The 15,825-nt window shown below is 43.3% G+C and overlaps 2 protein-coding genes and 1 pseudogene across 3 annotated transcripts in view; 2 read left to right on the top strand and 1 right to left on the bottom strand.

The window, feature by feature from the left end:
- Positions 1-4,146, top strand: part of fam107b (family with sequence similarity 107 member B) — a 25,296-nt gene extending 21,150 nt beyond the window's left edge. For both annotated transcript variants that reach the window (XM_012839136.3, XM_012839135.3), the window contains exons 3-4: positions 2,551-2,707; positions 2,936-4,146. In XM_012839136.3, the coding sequence (XP_012694590.1) occupies positions 2,551-2,707; positions 2,936-3,055 (277 nt within the window). In that variant the 3' untranslated portion in view covers positions 3,056-4,146. The remainder of the gene's footprint in view (positions 1-2,550; positions 2,708-2,935) is intronic.
- Positions 4,147-4,629: 483 nt separating this feature from the next.
- Positions 4,630-8,323, bottom strand: LOC105910336 (annotated as a pseudogene).
- A 1,727-nt stretch (positions 8,324-10,050) lies between these two features.
- adat1 (adenosine deaminase tRNA specific 1) lies at positions 10,051-15,605 on the top strand. Its single transcript, XM_031565367.2, has 9 exons — positions 10,051-10,301; positions 10,441-10,506; positions 10,807-10,861; positions 11,071-11,201; positions 11,531-12,134; positions 13,199-13,344; positions 13,890-13,989; positions 14,176-14,262; positions 14,998-15,605. Exons 1-9 carry the CDS (start codon positions 10,163-10,165, stop codon positions 15,128-15,130), a joined length of 1,461 nt encoding a protein of 486 aa, XP_031421227.1. The 5' UTR covers positions 10,051-10,162; the 3' UTR covers positions 15,131-15,605.
- The last annotated feature ends 220 nt before the right edge of the window (positions 15,606-15,825 follow it).

Raw genomic sequence — 15,825 nt, 5'->3', positions numbered from 1 at the left:
TTAACTGTACAGATCACTTGTAGACACTTCAAGTCTGAACAGTGCTTTCTTGACTACATCAGTGTCACTCTAAAATGATTCGCCCCCAGCACACTGTTAATGTATCAGGACGTGCTTATTTTCTATGCATGCCTTAGTCTAGATCCCTCCATTTTCATCTGTCTCACTTTCTTGACGTTAGGTGCATTTTACCTCAGTGTGAGCTCAATTGTTTGTGACGAAAGAATCCCTCTGTGCTCTGGTGGGAACAGTGTTAGTAGTAGTAGTTAGAGGGGGGCCTTAGAGGAGAAGCCTGCAGTAATCCTTCGTTATCACATCGAGCTAAAGTCATGTTTTGGCAGACCTAGTTGTCATACACTAGCCCTTTAATCAGTAACCCAGCATTCCTCTACATACCTTGTGAAGGTGAGGCTGTGACACTGTCTAGGTGACAAGGAAAGCATTGTATGGGTAATAAAATTGGTATGGGTGATAAAATGACTTACTTGTTTTGATGTGTAAGCCACGCCCTGCCAAAATGTTACACTGATAATACGTTCAGTTTGACCACCAGCATACCTCTGTAAAGCAGGAAAAGAGAATCATCTGTGCTCAGTGTAGAGTACTGCTATTTTCATTCACATTTCATCACATTTGGTGTGTCCAAACAGCAGATCACCAGAGACCAAACTCAAGATCCTATTTTTTTAGAAACTTCATACAGCAGACTACATTTAAGCCAGCTATGTGCTGAACACACGAACATGAGTACACCCACTCTTGATGGGCACATTCTGAGAAGTCTGAGCACATTCTGAGAACTTACTAACGTTAACACTCGTAATGAATACTTTTCTAACGAGTGCTCTTCCTTTCATTGTGATCATTGGACAGCTTGTGTATTCTGTGTTCCTCACATCTTGCGCATGACGCACACTAGGAACTGATTCACAGGGCTAGGTGGGTGTGTGAGTGCATTCCTGGCTCTCTCCCTCCCTCCCTCTCTCTCTCCCTCTCTTCTGTGAGTTATGATCACATTGTTCTCCCCCGTACCTCTGCTTGGCCGCGCGTGAGCAGGGGGGACAGCGTGTGCTGGCGGTGCTTGTGTTGTCGGGGGGGGGGGGGGGGTTGTGTTCCGAGCAGGCGCAGCAGCAGCGCATGGTTGCATAACAGCACATCCCCGCCCAGCAAGCCCAGTCTGGCACAGCACGGCAGCAACATCTGTTTTTAGCCTGCGCCTGCATATCTATCTCGACTCTGCTGATTTAATTTCGCAGAGAGCGCTAATGGGTTGGTGGAGGGTGTGTGTGTGTGTGTGTGTGTGTTGGGGTGGGGGGGGGGGGGCTGTAGAGATAGAGAAGAGGTGTTGTAATACAAAAGATAGGGATCGAAAAAATAGGGAGAATGTATTGAAGATTCCTTGTTTCACAAAGTCTCTCGAGATTTTGTAGAAAACATTTTTAAAAGCAGCCCCCAAAAACAGTGTGGTCAGAAATGCTGTGAACGTTTAGTGGAGCACTGCTTGAAAATGAGTTTAGTGACGTACTCTCAGACTCCTCAGGAAAAGCATTGCCTGTAAGTCACACTGAGGACAAGACTCACTGAGTGAGTGGCAAGGGCTGTTCTCTGTGGTACAGTTAGTCCTTTAGGCCTCTCTCCCCAGACTCATCCCTGGAACACTCTTTCACAGGCAGATTACACAAAGTGGGGCAAGCGCAGTTTGACATGGAAGGTTATCAAAAGTTTATGTTATGCAACTCGCAATCAAATAAAATGGAACGAAGGAGTGATTATACACATGTTCATTACCACCCACACACCACAAACACCCCCCCCCCCCACACACACACACACACACACACACACACACCCACACACACACACACACACACACACACACACACACACACACACACACACACACACACACACACACACACACACACACACACACACACACACACACACACACTATATGTGTCTGTTTTTGAGTCCCATTACAGTATTTGATTTGCATTGGTCAATAATCCAGTCTAAATCACTGGGTTACCATGGCGTTGTTGTGGTTGCCGTGGAGACCGGATAGCAGGAGCGTTGGCAAACAGAACATTTTGTCCCTGGTTGGGATACGCGTATGTGCACTGATGATGAGCTGGCATCAGTGACTTGCATCTGGGAGTGTGTGTGTGTGTGTGTGAGTGTCTCTGCGCATGCGCGAACCCTCTTTGCCTTTCAGTTGGTATGGGATGATGCCAATGCAATTCATGCTCTCTCTGAATTCCCAGCCTTGACTTGCACTCACCACTCACTGGCTTGACCAATTCCATGATTAGTTGGACCACTTTGTGGTGTATTTGTCAAGTTACTTATACATGAGGATATTGTGATGAGATTGTAACTAGAAAATGTGTTCATTTTAATCATTGAAGTATATGCAAGTAGCATACCTGCATACGTACATCATCACCAGTTGGTGTCATATCTTTATCAGTACCACAGCCATTTATTGGTTGGTGTTTGTATATGATTCAGTGACCCAGATGCTGATTGGCTGTTCTGTTCCCCTTGCAGGGGCTTGGCACCTATGAATAAGCCTGAACTGCAGAAGGTGATGGAGAAGCGGAAGCGGGAGCAGGTGTTGAAGGCCCAGAAGGAGGAGCAGGAGGCCCACAAGAAGAGGTCGGACCTGGAGATCGAGCTCATGAAAAGACAGCAGAAACTCGAACAGGTAAACTCAACTCAACTCAACTCTACTCAGTCCAACCCAACCTCAGGCCGTAGGCTAATGCAAACACAGACTCGCTCGGACGAGGGGCTCGGCGGTAGAATAGTCGCTGACTTGTTGTGCATACAGATGTGTCGTTAATGAGTGTTCGAGGTGTTTCGGTTAAAGGCCTGTACCCTTATAAATCATTTTCAGCTTTTGGTAATCAATCGGCTTTGCCTGTTTTTGTAGCTGGACTTGGATCAACAGAAGGATGAGGAGGAGCAGGAGAACACCCCTGAGTTTGTGAAGATGAAGAGCAACCTGAGGAGAACCAAGCAGGAGGTGGACGAGCAGGAACGCACCACTTAAGGACATGGACTGGGAAGCAACTTGAGAGAAGTCCTACGGCACATGTCGGCATGGCAACTGGACTGCAGTCTGGGGGGATATCCTGGTGTTCCTTACCCTGTGTCCCCGTGAAACCAGTGACTCTAGATAATAGATTCCTCCTGCAGAAGGGTTTAACCAGTATTCACTTCACCTCTCTCACGAAACACTGGCTGCAGAAGGAGGGCCAACTACACACACACACACATACACACACACACACACACACACACACACACACACACACACACACACACACGCATATACATATACGTGCCTACACACACACACTCACAGAGGATAACCACAGAAGAAAACAGGCTCCCCTGTCTGAACACACACACACACACACACACACACACACACACTGTCAAAGACATGCAGGCATACCTGTCACAGGCTGACTGGCTTTAGTGGACGTGTACAGCGGGACAGATTTTTTTTCTCTTCCCTGTTTATCTTAAGTTTTGGAATGCCACTGAGAAGCTTCATTTTTTATTTTCAACCATGGAGAATTGAAAAGTGGACACTGGATGGACTTTTGAAGCTGCATTTGGCCAAAATATTGTGCTTTTATTTATGTTCTGTATTGTTATGGCTTGAGTCAAAGAGACCTCTCCTATTTTCAGTTTCTTTTGTTTTTTTTCAACTGATGACTTCTTCTACACATTTTGTGACAGACTGTTCAAAGCTTAACCGTGTGGTACACCCACTCTATTGTATTTTTTTAAATATTGTGTACTTCCTTAGCTAAAACTCTTTCAAGCAATATTAGATTTTGGCGTGTGTGTGCGCGTGTATATTTTTTTCTTTATACATATATATTTGTTGTTGTTTTTTTATGACTGAACAAAAATATCTTTTAGTTGTATGTGCTATAGGTCACAGAGGTAGGATTTTGTTCTCTACCTGGCCTTTTCTTTTCCTGTGATTGAGCTTTGGGCATTTGGGAAAAACAACCTGTGCTAAGTATTCAAGGGAAACTAGCTCTTGGGACTTGTTTAACCTAAACCCAGCTACTTTATGTACACTTTTCTTTTAATAAATGTTATTTTACCATGTTAACATATGAACACCTGAGTTCCTTATGTGTGGTTTGTGTATGTGCTCAAGAGATTTTGACAATGGGTGTGTGTGTGTGTGTGTGTGTGTGTGTGTGTGTGTGTGTGTGTGTGTGTGTGTGTGTGTGTGTGTGTGTGTGTGTGTGTGTGTGTGTGTGTGTGTTCCCCTTCCCCAAAGCATGACTGCAACGTTTATGTCAGCTAAACAGAAACATGGCCTAAACAGAAAGAAAACTCAACAGACATACATAATGATGGGCATTCACCAAATCTAACCCTAATATGTGTGCCCACCAAAGTAGGCCATGACGTAACAACGACACAGTCGGATGTTCTTGTTTTACAAATGTTTCTCCATGAATGAATGTCGCTGGGAAAGTATAGTAGTGAAACAACAACGAAAGGAGAGTGAGCGGGTCTATAAAAAGGTTGTGGACCAGGATGGGATCAGGATCTCTATGCTTTGTCAGTCTAAAATGAATCAAACATGTTTTCATTCTCTGCGCTGATATGCATTCAGTGTGCAGCAGACTTCATGTTTCATCTGTTACAGTTAAGATCATTCTGTAAATTGTTTACATTTCAAAATGGATGGACATTTAGACGCCTACCGATCGAGGCCATGAGCTGTGCCACCTAAAGCAATGCAGAGCCATGGTAGTGTTGTTCAGACCTGTGATATGAGGCATGGTATTTCCACCCTCTTCCGGAGTTACCTGGAGGCCATGTTGAGTTTACAGACAACATAATATCTTCAACAAGTGTATTATTTTTTTTCCCTACAGGCTGAGTATGGAGTATGTCAACATGTGGTATGGGGTATTCAAAACTAAAACGGATATTTTATTCAATTATACATTTGACTCACAAATCTAGTGTAGTGTAGTGCAATAATAAAGATATCAAGAAGACGTGTATTTGTGTTTGTGTGGTTAAATACTTTATTTGAAATGCATAAATATGTCAACTCTTTGGTTGTCACTGAACTTGAACCTGTCTCAAAACTACAGTGTAAGGCAGGCATGAAAACAAACTTGTAGTTGTACTTTGTTGTTACACTGCATGGACACTTTGTTGTAGTCAGGGTGAGCTGCAGGTCATGCATGGAACATTATATTTGTCCAGCTTCATACTTTTCCAGGCTCTGAAATATTAATTAATAGCATTTCATCAGTCCCAACCTAACCCAAACCACAGGAATTATCTTAATGTGTGTCCTAACCTCTCAAAGATTCAAGGTTCCTTCTGCACAATATTCATACATCCTTGTTCCTCACACTCCACTAACTTCAAACTCATTTTGTTGTACACCTTAAGATGACAGTTGAGGACACAAAGCACAAAAGAAAAGCTGTGGTAATTAGAATTTGTACAGATCAGTGGCTATGCACACCATCCTTTCCTTTAGCAGGTTCATGATTTGTTTCTGTTTGTGTGTCTTTATGTCTCATTTGACTGGTTTGATGACTAAATCTACACAGAATGAGTGTATACTGTATGTAACTGTTTTTCATACTACATTTCATCAAAAACAAACAAACTGTTTCCCAGTTCACCATTTAGATTATTAAAGCCCATGATTACAATATGTAACTTTGTCTGCACACTGTGGATATGGAGAAGGTCTTTCATTTAATGTCCCTGACACTGCATTAGCTTCTTCTCTGATTACCAATATGCTAGTATGAATTAGGTCACACAGCTACCAGTGGCAAGAGTACGTAATACATTCAAATAATAACAAAAAGGGGTTCGCTACATTTACCATTAAATGCATAGTTACCACATCTGTTTTATCAGTGTAGCTGCATTCCTACAGAAACATTCCCTGGCATGATCTTCAGAGGGCAGAGCTGACAGTAATTACTGAAGTATGGAAAGATTCTCTCCGTGAAGTTGTGGTTGAATGTGTGCAAAGGTGTGTTACCAATAGGGTCAGAGAACAACACTGACCCCTTGTCCCAGTCCAGCTGCACTCGTATCCTCTGAAGTTTGGGGCTTACTGTGATCGGAGTCGGAGGGTCCATGGAGGAACTCGCCCCGTATTCACCATTGTAGTAGCCCACGCCCCACACGCCGCTCTTCAACAACGTCTCGCCCTTCCGCTGCACAGATTCGTTGGTCACTCCCAGAGCCCAGAGCGTGCTGTCCCCCACCTCCACGTCCCAGCAGTGCGTCCCTGAGGTGAAGCCCTCAGAGCCCAGCACAAACTCCCAGTAGTCAAATCTCTCTAGGTTATCAGGAAGCTGCTGACCTTTGTCCTTGTAGCAGATATTGGTCAGATCATCGGAGAGGAAGATGCATGGATTTGCTGTGTTTGGGTCTAGAATCACGGGGTCTGAAACCACAGATAAATGGGAAGAAGAGAAATGCAGAACGTGCAGAAATGCAGAGAGAGGTTGCACTGCTAACACAGGTACCTTATCTCATTATCTACCGCTTACTCGGCAATTCTGCCGTCTCAGGCAATTCTCGAAAGGATTCAAAGAAAACAAGCTCAAGATATGTTCTGACACATTCAGTCCTACAGTTTGTTGCTACTCACTGTATTGAACCATGTCTTGCATCTTCTCCCAGATTCGGAACCTCAGGTTACCAAGATACTTCGCCACGTTGACCAGTGCTCCTGGAACTGGCTCTGGGTCCGGGAGTGTGCTCTGGGCTCTGGAATGACACCTTTGGGTTAGACCTGGCAATGGTTTGGCTTCAGTACCATGATGACAGAAGTCAAGATACTCACTTCTTAGCTATGCCACTGTAGTTCTGCAAAACAATTGATGAGAGGCAATGTGAAAATTAAAATATTACAAAATGACTCAAGGACCAGGTATTTTAAAAAGCACTTTTACTTGGTTTTATTTGTATTTTGCAGGTGCAATACATTAAAACTTAAATAAATAGTAAATAATGAAATACTTTCAAAGGTAAACGTAAAAGCTGTCTTTTACCTTTAAGAATGTGATATCTTCCCCATGTATTTCTTTTTCAATGGCTTTAATTGTGTCAAATAGACTCCGTATTTCTTTGCTTATCTCCTCAGTCCTTTTCTTCATCATCTGACTTTTAAGCTCTTCCTCCTCCTTCAGCACAGACATTCTGGCAGACTCTTCATCTCGTAAAAACTGATGAAGACTCTCAAACTCCTCCTTCATCTTCCTTTCTGTGTGTTTGGCCTGGCACTTAAGGGAAACATTTTTGGAGGGGGGGGGGGACTTAGAATATGGAAGTGAGAAAAAACTGCAATGCAACTAAACACCCCTTTTTAAGTAACTTTCCTTTGCCTCACCTTTATGTGTCTTGCTGTTTGGTCAAACAACAGTTTAGCTTCTCTGTAGGTCTTTAGCTTCTCCTCTAAGGGCTTAAGTTTGTGCTTAAGCTCCTCCTAAGAAGACAGTCAGTATTTACTTCTATCTGATTCTATCAGTCCATCTCTTTGCTTATAGGTAAACAGAAACACAAAGTCACTTTGTGTCACCACAACTGCCCAAGATTCAACAACAAACAATGAGGCATGAAGGTCAGTAGTAAAGACATGTGGGTTTTGAGAAAATACACTTTTTGAATGCACTTTCATGAAAGTATGACCTTTTTGAATGTTCTAATTCGCTTATTTCTTTACATTTCAACAAAGGAATGAAATGTAAATTAATTCAATTCTAAACAATTCAGTTAAATACATTAAAAGATAAGCTCTGGAGAAAGATTATTTCACCTTGAGATCCAGAACTGCTTCATCAATAGGCTGAAAGGCATGATTGCCGTGTCTCCTTGAGTCCCGGCACACCACACACACAGGCTCCTTGTCCTCCAGGCAGAAGAGTTTGAGTTTCTCGCTGTGTATACTGCACAGTATTTCCGACTCACCTGAAGACTTTCCAGATGCTGTCTTCACTTCCACTGCAAACCTATAGGGAGATTCCAGCTTTGAGTGCACTGCCGAAGCTCTTCGACCTCTCTCCTGTAAGAGGGCCTCACACAAGTTCCTCAAGACAAGGTTAGTGGCCGGCGCAGTCCTGGAGGCTCTCCTCCTGCACACGGGACATTCACAAATGCCTTTCTGTTTCCAGAACTGCTGCAAACAGACTCTACAAAAGCTGTGGCTGCACAGAAGTACGACAGGGTCCCTGTAGATGTCACAGCACACAGGACAGGAGAAATCCTCCTCTGAGAGGGAAGCTCTGGAGGCCATGTCCACCCAAAAAGGATGAATCCCTCCTCTGATGTTGTTCTAAGTCTCAGTCTAAGTTCTCAGTCTATGTCTTTGTCTTTTGTCTGGCTATATAGGTCAGTGACATACAGAGTCGGTTAACAGGTTTATTCCAAGTGTTTATCCAGAACACAGGTGAGGTAGGGGTGGAGTCTCAAGGCACTGGATAAGAGGACCACTAGCTTGAGTTTTTCTGATATTTACAAAACAACAAACAGTGCTGTTTTAGGAACTTAAGTTGTTTCACAAAACGTACGCCTAAGACAGTTATTTTCTATCCTTATGCGCATTCGTGTGTCAGGAGGAAATATCATATTTTACATTTTCAAACACTCTTTTTGAGAATAGTGAAGTTTTCCAGTGATACATTTATATGCTGTTAAAGAAAGAAAGTAACAAAGCAACAGAGGCCTATCAGATCAAAACCAGTGATATTTAGGAATACATTAACCCTCCTATTATGTTCAAATTTTACCCACATCTATTATGCTTGGGGTCGATTTGACCCCAGCAATTTAAACCTCCAAAAAATGATTATAATATTTTTTTTTACTCAAGTTTATGTGTCAGGTACTTTAGGTTTGTTTGTTGACTACCTAAATAGCCCTTAAAAATAAAACAATACCCCCACCCACCCCCCTTATACATCCAGAATACATGTTACGCTACTATGGAGAAATATGCAGATCACCATCAAATCTCACTGATTGACTTAAAATTGGAAAGAGATATCCTTCTGGTGTTTTATGGCTTCATATTATTTCTAAGTACATATTGTTGTTATCTATAACATATGGAATAGAAAACTATTTCTGTAATCAAGAATAGTATCAATGTGATAAAAAAAGTTTATATTTCTTATATATTTTATACAATTAAAACAGCCTGGGGTCAAATTGACCCCAAACAACACCTATGCGTAAAGCATGTGTACAGGACATTGAAAACATATCATCATGTTAATTTTGTGTTTACCCAGTTCTCCCCATTAGATTAGGAAAAGTCATTAAATATGAAGCAAAAAAAACTATGCCAATCATTTATTTAGAGACGTTAAACATTGAAAAGGGTCAAATTGACCCCAAACATAATAGGAGGGTTAAAGGGCAGAAGGAATCAAAACTAGACTAAAATCTAAATCTACTGAAGAACTGTGGTGTTAAATTCTCAGAAATGCTTGAAATAACCTACCTGCCCAAGTAAGCTACCTTTAAAAACGATACAAGTGCACCCATAGACGAGTTGATGCTGTTTTGAAAACAAAGGGAGGTCGGACAAAATATTGATTTGATTTTGTTTTTTTGGTTTACTGCACATTGTATATTGTTATTTGATTAAGTAAAAACTATTCATGAAATTATTTTTCCAAGCATAATTATTACATTACAGCATTTCAAAAGTGCATACAATCTTTGCACAGTACTGTACTGAGATTAGGACAGTAGGGAAAAAAGAACCTGATGTAGACAGCTCCCTCTCCTGGTGAGTGCTGGGACGGATGTGATAATAACTTAGGTTTTAAGTGGGTAAGAGTAGTTTGATTTTACAATTCTCTATCTGAAAGAAGAGAAAGAATATAATTGTTGGATTGGAAGTACATAGACACCTTTGGATGCAGTTGGTGCTGAAGACAATATAAGGGAAGACAGCAAGGAAGTGGGTTCCGATTTGTTTTGATGACCAACCAGTAGTACACTCGGAGTTTGACCTATCCACGCACGGAACGTCACAAAGCATGGGCGGTTTTGTGAGCAAGCAGCTAGCTTGTGCAGTAGTTTGTGAATTCACTGTAATTTGTGTTCTTAGTGTTGCTACAAAAGTATGTGGTCAGCAGATACAATTGCTAAACTTTGTTACGATCATTTCCGTAACTTGCCCAAAAGAGGAAAGCCGGAGCTAGGTAGAGAGTGGACACTTCTGGCAGCTGTAGTGGAACTGCACCAGAAACCCAATGAAGAGGGTGTGTAACATCGTTTTGGCGATAGATGGACATAGACACAATTTAGTGCCCATATTTGAAATCCTTGTAAGCAAATACATCTACAGTATGACTTGTTCTCATCTAATATGCATTGCAATGGATATTGTACCCCTAACAGAGATGAAGGTTGTGTCTTTGGGAACTGGAACGAAATGCATTGGACGTGCTGCAATGAGTCCTAAGGGTATGTTTTTTTTTTCAGAAGCCAGGGTTAGTTTTATATTAACTTTATTCCTGTGGCCTATCAATTGGCTTTCATCTCAAACTGTTACGGCGAAAATGATTCAGTCGTCATTAATAGCCTAGTTTTCTGGGTATTAGCCTTGTCCTCTCCAAAGCACCCTGAGGGAATTCCGAAATTAACATAATTTTGGTGATGTTCTGCTGTCCTGTTTGTCCAGAAGCGAGACGGTGTAGGCCTAATTCATTAAAAGCACACCAAGAAGGGCCAGGCATAGTAACTCATAGTCCTTATATGTCACAGGAGATATTCTGAATGACAGCCATGCTGAGGTCATCGCCAGGAGAGGGTGTGTCAGGTGTGTGGTTTTTGTGTACATCTGTCAAACATGTGGGAAGTCAACAGTTGGTATGTAAACCCTGTTGAGCCCTCTGTTTGAGAACACAATTACTTAAACAATCAATCCTGTATCCTGGATTTCATTGTGAAAAGGTGCAATGGTGTGTGAACATGAGGCGTGTTTCATACACATTGATGATGTGAATAGCCACCTCCACCCCTCTGCAGGTACCTGATAGAGCAGCTGAGACTTGCAGTGTCTGGAGAGACCAGCTCAGTGTTCTGCCCGGCGGAGGAGCTGGGCAAATGGAAAGTGCATCCTGAAGTGTCTTTTGTGTTTTTTACCAGTCACACTCCATGTGAGTACCCCCAATGCGGTCTCAGATCCTCCAGTTATACAATCATGCATATCCTCTTGAAGCATTGACGTACTGCCCCCATGTATTCCCCCCAAATATATCAGTGACTAATAGTATGCTAAATGTTTTTGATGGTGTCTTCCGTTAAGCCCTGTACAATTATTATAATCATAATAATACCAATTATAAATGCCTGCGTTTTTGAGTCTGATTGGGGATTTTGTATGGGCCTATGTATTAAACCCTTGAAGTCATGTAGGACAATCCTTTATTCTTTGCACATTCAGAGGTGAAACTCAGGAACAGCATTTCTCCTGCCATTCTGACAGGTGGAGATGCGTCCATCATTCCCATGATGGACAGCCCATCACAGCCTTGTCCACCTGTGAGGGAGGAGGACAGTGAGGGTGAAGGCAGGGATGCACCAGAGACAGCCCTGAAACGCAGAGCAGAGAGGCAAGAGGACCAGGCCAACAAGCGCCTTAGGGCAGAGGGGGAGAGACGCCACCATCTTGGAGGCCCAGACAAGGAGATGAACGCTGGGTCTCCTCCACAACTGGAGAATGTACATCCCGCGGAAGACTCATCCGAGCCATTGGAGACGGAGACTCACACAAGACAAGGAGAGGATGCTGGGGAGCACCCGGCTCCAGACATCCATCGCACCGGTGCCAAGTGTGTTCCTGGAGAGACCTCTGACCCAAAGGAGCCGGGCATCTGTTACCATAGCACAGGGGTGCTGAGGGTGAAGCCAGGCCGTGGGGAGCCCACCCTGTCCCTCTCGTGTAGTGACAAAATGGCCCGCTGGGCCATACTGGGCTTCCAGGGAGCCCTTCTGAGCCACTACCTGCAGGGGGCAATCTATTTCACCACAGTAATCACTGGCAAGTGTCCATACAGCCAACACACAATGCAGCGAGCATTGTGCGACCGGTGAGCCATCCCAACCAGACAAATATTGACTTATTCTGTTATTTTAATTGTATCCGTATTATGCAACATGCATCCTGGAAATGTACGAACTTTTTAAGAGGGTAAATGATTTGTGACCTTACAGAGAACTACTCCATATATTAAGCAACAAAGAAGTTGAATATCCGGCTTTGTGTTCTTTAAGCCCATAGTCATGGTTCATGGTTCATGAGTCCTGAGTGCGTATTCTAAGCACGGGCAAGACCCCCTTCTGAATTTAAATAGGCTGGCTATTTATTACTGAACAGTTAGATTTTGACTGTTGAAGGGGTCAAAATGAAACAGCCTCTTCTGAAACATAAAGATATGAGTCACTTTTCACAATTTTTTATATCACATTATTGAACTCTATTGAACCAAGTACAAAATCAGATAGAGGTCTTTTGAAGTGGTGATTTGCGGACAGTCAAGACACTTGGAAGTTGATTGTTTGTTAATAGAGTGGTACCTTAAATGCTGCACAGCTAAATTACTAAATAAATAACTATATATATATATATATATATATATATATGTATATTATATTTATATAAATGCTAAATAAATATACCAATATACATCTACAAATGTCCAATGGCAAGTCTATGAGAGAACAGCATAGGCCTCAATCCCAAACCCTGAACATCCATGCTAGTGATGCTGGCAGAAACAGAAGTGAAGACAGATGTGAAGTGTTGCTCCTGGAATGGAGAGAGTGAATGGTGGGGGGGAGTCTGGCACACTGGGGGTGAAAAGCTGTTTGTAGTGGCACTCCGTCTGTTCTGAGTCTTCTGTACCACAATTTTGAGTTCAGTCCAACACGCAGGTATTATACTGACGTAACGTCATCTGATTGGAAGCTTACATTCTGACAAGTTATTCAGCTTTTAAATACAATACTAAATTATATAGTTCAACCTAAACATTCTTTCAAATCCTAATGAAATGATTTATCTTCAGATACCTTTTTAAATCTTTTTTAACTAAATTATTATAACACATGAAATCATGAATTTGGCTCTTACACTGTTGTTCTTGTTTCTTAGGTGCTCCCAGGTGACCGGTCTGCCAGCTGGCTTCTCAGTGCACCCCCCTGAGCTAGTGCAGTCCAGCCTGGAGTTCAGCCACAGCCTGGCACAGACCCAGCACTCGCACCAGAGCAGCCAGGGCAGAGTTTCACCCTGTGGAGCAGGTGACACACACACAAACACTCACACACTTTCCCTTTCCCAGACGCCCACCTGTATAACCCTCTGGAAAAAATCTGTAAAATTCTTAGGATCAGGACCGTAACCAGGTCCCGTTGTTGTTCTTTATTTACCATATTGTGTGTTTGTGTGTTCATTATTTGATCGTTCTCAAAATGAATAACATGCAATTCATTTTTAACCAAGTTTGTTTTTAAAGTTTTGATGTACACGTCTGTGTGCAACTTAAATGGGGGGAAATCCAAATTATTTCCAGGCAATCTGTATAAATGTATGCCATCATAGTGTTTCCCACTATGAATGGGCTTTCGTTTTGGTAATTCATTATCGATACACAATCCAAAAGTTGAGGATTTGATCCATCAAAACTACCAAACTACTGGGTTTATGTTGGGTGTGTTTTGGCTTTTTTTCATGGATATGGGAGCACCGAGGGAGCCTGTGTTACATGAGGAGGAGGAGGAGGACGAGGACGAGGAGGAGGTTGAGGAGGAACTCTTTTGCAATGGACATTTGTTTTTCATTTCAGCAATTAGCTGGTGTGCTGTTTCCAACCAGCCACTAGATGTCACTGCAAATGGGTACAAGCAAGGGATGACCAAGAAGGCTGTGGGCACACCACAGGCAAGGTAATGAGGCATGTCTGTGTGTGTGTGCCTATTTGTGAGTGCCTTTTTGGCTTGGAAGAACAGGCACTTCCAGGATTTAAATTATATTCAAATACTTTGACAGACTATCTGCCTAACAAATCTCAAAGATTCTAGGCAATGGTGTGTTTTGATTAAAATTGTCTTTGTGTCTTTTTGATTTTTCAGGTCTCGTATCTCAAAAGTTGAGCTGTTTCACGCTTTCCAGACTGTTGTGACCGCAACTCCAAACGCCCAGCTCCCAGCCTCACTCAGGTGAGAGCCAGCATCAACCCGTGTGTGTGTGTGTGTGTGTGTGTGTGTGTGTGTGTGTTAAATAGCAAAATCCTCCGCTTGGAGAACAGAGTGCTTTTGTTGTACAAATCTCCCCTCCACACACACACTCCATAATATGATCCTATCCCCCCACTACCTCCACCTCTGTGCCTCACAGGCTTTGGGATTAGATCTGTGGAACAGCCAATAGCAGCCACAGTCTCAGATCCGTGCTTCATGTAATTCAGGGACAACAGAATAATGTCTGCCATTCATCTCTTGTGAAATGCTATTATGAAAAAATATAAGTGAGGTTCGGATAGCAGGGTTCATTATCATTGAGTCATAAGTATGTAGCTCACTGCTGCTCACACACAGACATGTACTCAGAGCAGCTCTGCCATTGTAACAGTGAGCTCTTGCCCTTCACTCTAGCCAGCAGACACAGGAAATGAAAGCGTGCCGGTCGGTCAGTGTCCAGCTCTGGCCGATGGGCTGCAGCCTTCAGACTCCTTTGAGGGGCAGAGAGATATGGAGACACTAGGGAAAGGAGAAAGAAAACGGAGAGTCCAGGCTCTCTCCTAGCCCCCTTCATTTTCCCATAGATCCCCTGTCACCTGAAACCTGCCCTCAGAGTGAACTGATCATCTGTAAGGGGAGAGCGCACTTTCACAGTTTGGAGCCCATCCAAGTCCCTGAGTCTTGTTCTCACTTGTGTCTTGCTCTTTTGAATAGGGAGAGGGAGCTGCAGACGTACTGGGACTACAAGCAGGCTGCTGGCGCATACCAGCAGGCCTGGCTGCAGCTGCGTGCGCAGGCCTTGCCCTTGTGGCTGCGCAGTCCTCGAGAGCTGTTGCAGTTCCGCTGAGGAGGAGATTCCCCCCCGACAGGCTGAGTGAGGACGATGGCCCCTCGCAGTCGGGGGGTTGTTGTTGGGGCTGGAAGCCGAGCACAACGTCGTTTCTTCTGCCGGAGGGGAATCGAGGACACGGCCAAACACAGATGTGCATGAGAAACAGCGATCAAGAGACATGTCAGGCCAACTTCAGATGCGCTTGGAGGACACGGCTGCTTGGAGGGCCAGAGCCGGACACACAGCTGGGGTGTGATGAGTGGACTAAAGTGGACAGCCAACAACAGCACAGTGGAACAGCTGGGTGACCTCAGACATCCCCCCGTACACATAACCCTTTGCACCAGGGTAACAAACTGACTCTCCTACTGATTAAGAGTTTACAGCGAAAGGATATTTTTTATGGGGAGTTTAATTCCAGAGCACTGTTGACTTTCCGTCAGTGAACCCTGTCTTATCTAATGGGTTCAAATATGTTGAAACGTAAACACAGATATATATATATACAGAATATATTGTTTTAATAGTACATTTAATAGTACATTCTATTGTAGAGCTTCACCCCAGTGTGTTTGCACAGCACAGTCTTGAGTGGTCAGTCTGAGGATGCCAGCGTGTGTGTGGAATGCTCCGACATTCCTGCCCAGCCCTAACAAACGCTGCAGTGTTCCGTCGGAGCCCAACCCACCTGTCTGCTCTGTCTGTCTGTT

Source organism: Clupea harengus, chromosome 3, assembly GCF_900700415.2.
Source record: "Clupea harengus chromosome 3, Ch_v2.0.2, whole genome shotgun sequence".
NCBI lineage: Eukaryota > Metazoa > Chordata > Actinopteri > Clupeiformes > Clupeidae > Clupea > Clupea harengus.
The sequence above is the reverse complement of the archived record's forward strand: the minus strand, read 5'-3'. Positions and strand labels throughout refer to the sequence as shown.

What these genes read in the sequence shown, in the direction of transcription:
- adat1 (XM_031565367.2), top strand. Translation starts at nt 10,163, where the DNA reads ATGTGGTCAGCAGATACAATTGCTAAACTTTGTTACGATCATTTCCGT. An exon ending in TTTTACCAGTCACACTCCAT is followed by an intron (nt 11,202 to 11,530) that starts GTGAGTACCCCC and finishes CCATTCTGACAG; the next exon opens with GTGGAGATGCGTCCATCATT. An exon ending in CAGCTCCCAGCCTCACTCAG is followed by an intron (nt 14,263 to 14,997) that starts GTGAGAGCCAGC and finishes TCTTTTGAATAG; the next exon opens with GGAGAGGGAGCTGCAGACGT.